Source organism: Myotis davidii, unplaced genomic scaffold (genome assembly GCF_000327345.1).
Source record: "Myotis davidii unplaced genomic scaffold, ASM32734v1 scaffold181, whole genome shotgun sequence".
Lineage (NCBI taxonomy): Eukaryota > Metazoa > Chordata > Mammalia > Chiroptera > Vespertilionidae > Myotis > Myotis davidii.
The window spans coordinates 1,642,763-1,646,613 of NW_006291504.1; the positions used below are offsets into that span (position 1 = coordinate 1,642,763).

General features: G+C 42.4%; 1 protein-coding gene and 1 pseudogene across 1 annotated transcript in view; one reads left to right on the forward strand and one right to left on the reverse strand.

Annotated features, from left to right (window-relative positions):
* TAF4B (TATA-box binding protein associated factor 4b) overlaps nt 1–3,851 on the reverse strand; it is a 70,719-nt gene that overhangs the window by 46,047 nt on the left and 20,821 nt on the right. The window contains exon 10 of the mRNA XM_015564679.1: nt 1,242–1,372. Coding sequence (XP_015420165.1) covers nt 1,242–1,372 — 131 coding nt within the window. The remainder of the gene's footprint in view (nt 1–1,241; nt 1,373–3,851) is intronic.
* LOC107183249 lies at nt 2,941–3,166 on the forward strand (annotated as a pseudogene).

Sequence of the window (3,851 nt, forward strand, 5' to 3'; positions counted from 1 at the left end):
CCTCTGGTGCGTGCAGAGCCTTCTGGGTGTGTGCATTTTTTTACAGAGAGGAAGGGAGAGCGATAGAGAGTTAGAAACATCAATGAGAGAGAAACATCGATCAGCTGCCTCCTGCACCCCACCTACTGGGGATGTTCCCGCAACCAAGGTACATGCCCTTGACCGGAATTGAACCTGGGTCCTTTCAGTCTGCAGGCCGACGCTCTATTCACTAAGCTAAACCAGTTAGGGCAGATCATTACTAATCTTACAGAAATAAAAAGGACGGTAAGAGAATGCTATGAATAATTATATGCCCTAGAAGAAACAAAGTCTAGAAACATACCCAAGAAATACTGATATTGGGTTTTTTAAAGCTTTTTCTTCTTCTCATCACATATTTTTAAGTCAGTCCAACAAACTCTGACAAGGATTTATACAAGTGAGGACCTCAGCAACTATATAAATAGCCCTTCCAAGGTTCTAAATGAAGCAGAAAGGAGAGAAAATACGACGATTCCTCGAGGGATGTGCCAGTGGCCGATGCCACCCTGGCATCTTTGAACAAGGACAGCATCACATGACCAGTCTTGCAAACTCAAAACCACATGAGGCTACCCACACCCCATGTTGTACAAAACCGAGGTGTAAACATTCTTGACATTGGGGGAAAGCTTGATCTTTATCCTTTTTCTTTTCGTCCCTCACCTCTCCCCGAGTACCGTCATTCAAATCAATCAAGGGCTTTCATCTTGACAGTGGCCAGCGATGTGGTTCACACCATTAGGGGCAGACAGGCCATCCTTGTCTTCAGCTGTTTTCGGTGTAAAAGCAGTCAAGACGAGAACGAGTGGCACCAGGATTAGCACCGAGGCAATGATGTGACTGACCGAGAGGAACAGGAGTGTGAGCAGAGCACAGACCCCTGACGAGGGCAGAGCCACACAGTGCTCTGTTCTAACACATCTCCTCCCCCATCACAAGCTGATGAGAAGAAGCCTGGGCCAGAGCAGATGCCTATGTCAGTTTACACGGCACTGAAGCTTTGGATACCATTTTAAACTCCATTTTAAACTTTGTTTGTCACGTAAGCGAATTAAGGAAGGCAAATTAGGAATAAGATTTTAATTTTCTACCAACATAAAGTATATCTCAATCATTTTCTTTACAAATATACTTAGAATACAAATCCATATAAAAAAAACTACTGTGAACATGACAAAGAGGCAAGAAGAACCTCGACTGCTCGAGCGATCCCTTACCTTGTAGGTGGTCATTCGATGCCGAGCAACGGTCGTCAGCTTTTCCAGGAGGCCTCGCAGTCGCTCCTGTGTTGCATGGGAGATCAAACTCATGGCCTCGGAGCTCAGTTCCGTGATGTCATGCTTTCTACCTGTGCAAGCAGAGGAACCCAGGATGTGTTTTGGTGGAGGCTGATAATGGAAATAATTAGCACAGCAGGTATTCTGTTCCCCCCGGAAGTCAGACCCATTATGAATAAAGGTTTGGAGATTATGATTTTCCTGGTAAAGTCACAACTTCAAAGATCTTAGACATTATATTAATAAAACCTAGCCTGAAGCCTCAGAAAATATAGACATTGTTTCGCTTAGCCTCTAGGATCATTCTCCTTGCAAGGTCATTTATAGGACAAAGTTAATAAGAATACAAATCAAGCCTAGCATTCAGGGAGAAAAATGGTAACAGCAGAAATCAGTGCTGTATTCTGCTAATTTCAGTAATGAAAAAAACAGAAAATTACACTTAGTCCTATTTGGCACTGCTAACAATTCCTGGCATTTCAATGAATTCAGATTGTGAATTTCTGTTAATGCCTTGTCTACAGACATACCTATACTCCTTTTGTCCATTACCAATCTGCTGACATTCAAAATGGGTTCAAAGTCTCCTCATTCCATCCATCCATTTGAATCACTTCTCTTTCATTGTCTCTCCTTCCTACTCTGAAACCAGACTTTCACTCTTCCTCTTACTAACTAGAGAGAAACTCTTAGGAAAACATACCCAAAGGCAGAAGTTCATTTACAAGTCAACCTTATCACTCTTTAAATAGTAATTCTCCAGCTTGGTGAAACCACCTAGATCAACAGAGACCTAAATCTAAAGATATAAGTAATTAGGTAGTGGAATTTAAATGAGCTTTTAATAGTGTTGCTGTGTTTGTTTTTTAATCCTCACCCAAGGATATTTTTTTCCTCATTGATTTTTAGAGAGAGTGGAAGGGAGGAGGAGGAGGAGGAGGAGACATCGATGTGAGACAGACACATCGATTGGTTGCCTACTGCATGTACCCTGACCTGGGGCTGGATGTTTTGTGTTCCTTTTTGGATCTTCACCATTCTAAAAGGTATTCATTAGTATCTTGTTGTTTTTTGTTTGTTTGTTTGTTGTTTATTGTTAATCTTTATCCAAGGATATTTTCCACTGGTTTTTTAGAGAGAGTGGGAGGGAGAGAAGCAGAGAGAGAGAGAGAGAGAGAGAGAGAGAGAGAAACATTGATGCAAGAGAGAACATTGATTGGTTGCCTCCTGTACATACCCTGACCAGGGCCAGAGATAGAGCCTGTAATTGAGGCGCATGCCCTTGACTGGAATTGAACCCTCGACCCTTTAATCTTTAGGGCAACACTCCAACCACTGAGCCAAACCAGCCAGGGCTGTTGTGTTTGTTTTTAACATACGCTATACACAGAAATTTTAAAACATTAATTTGATTTTGCACTCTATCCTGAAATAGTTGAATGAGTATAGTAAAAACAAACTTTAATTAAAAGCCAACAAATCTTAAATGCATTTTTTGACATTATTCCATAATCAGTGTTAAACTTTAATTCAAAATGTGGACTATAATAAACCAGATAGGAAGATTTAAGAAATTATCCAGCAGGAGCACTGAAGGCCATGAAGTCCGTCTGGAGGCGTCTCTGAGCTCGTGGGCACCATGGGCAAAGCTCACCCTCCCGAGTTAAAGAAACTTACGGAGGAGAAGTTATCATGGAAATTAAAGGGTGGCAGACATGTCCAAGGACTATTGTGGGATTTGATCCCTGTATGAATCTTGTGATGGATATGTGTGGAGAGGCAACTGGTGGGCAAAGAACAATACTGGAGCGGTGGTAATACGAGGAAATAGTGCCATCAAGTTAGAAGCCTTGGAACGAGCATAAAGAATGGCTGTAAGGGGCGCTATGGGGGGAAAAGAGGAACATCTGTAATAATCTGAACAATAAAGATTAAAAAAAAAAGAATGGATGTAGTCACCAGAGTAATCAACTGCTTCCACATGTTCCCTCTCCACAGCACCTGCGTTACTACAATATAGAGTCCTGTCCATTTTCACGTTCAACTTTTGTTAAATAAACTTTTGTACTGATCAAAAAAATTTATCCAGCTTCTCCTACGCCAAACCTTCAAAATGTACGTTACTGCTTTCTAACACACTGAATTCATCACCAACTTTAGACTCAAGAGGGGAAACCACACCACAAAGACAAGTCCACCAACAGCATCAGCCCAAACAGGTAGCGGGACCTTCTGCAGCAGGGACGGGACTTCACACCCCAGTGACTGAGCTACGGCTACACACGGAGGACAGGGAGTGACATGCCAGCTCAGGCTCAAATTAAGACGATGAACATTTTAAAATATTTAGTTTAGAAGGGGATCTTTGAAAATAATTTTACATGTATTTACAAAACAGTCAGTCATCCTGCTGGGGTCCAACCCCAGCAGGTCCAGGGGTCCCCAAAGGTGTGGATGGAGTCGGCGAAGAAGGAATGACACGGAGACAGCATTCAGTTGATCAGAAGCCTAGCAAGGATCTCCAGCCAGGTTCTGGTCAGGATCTCCAGC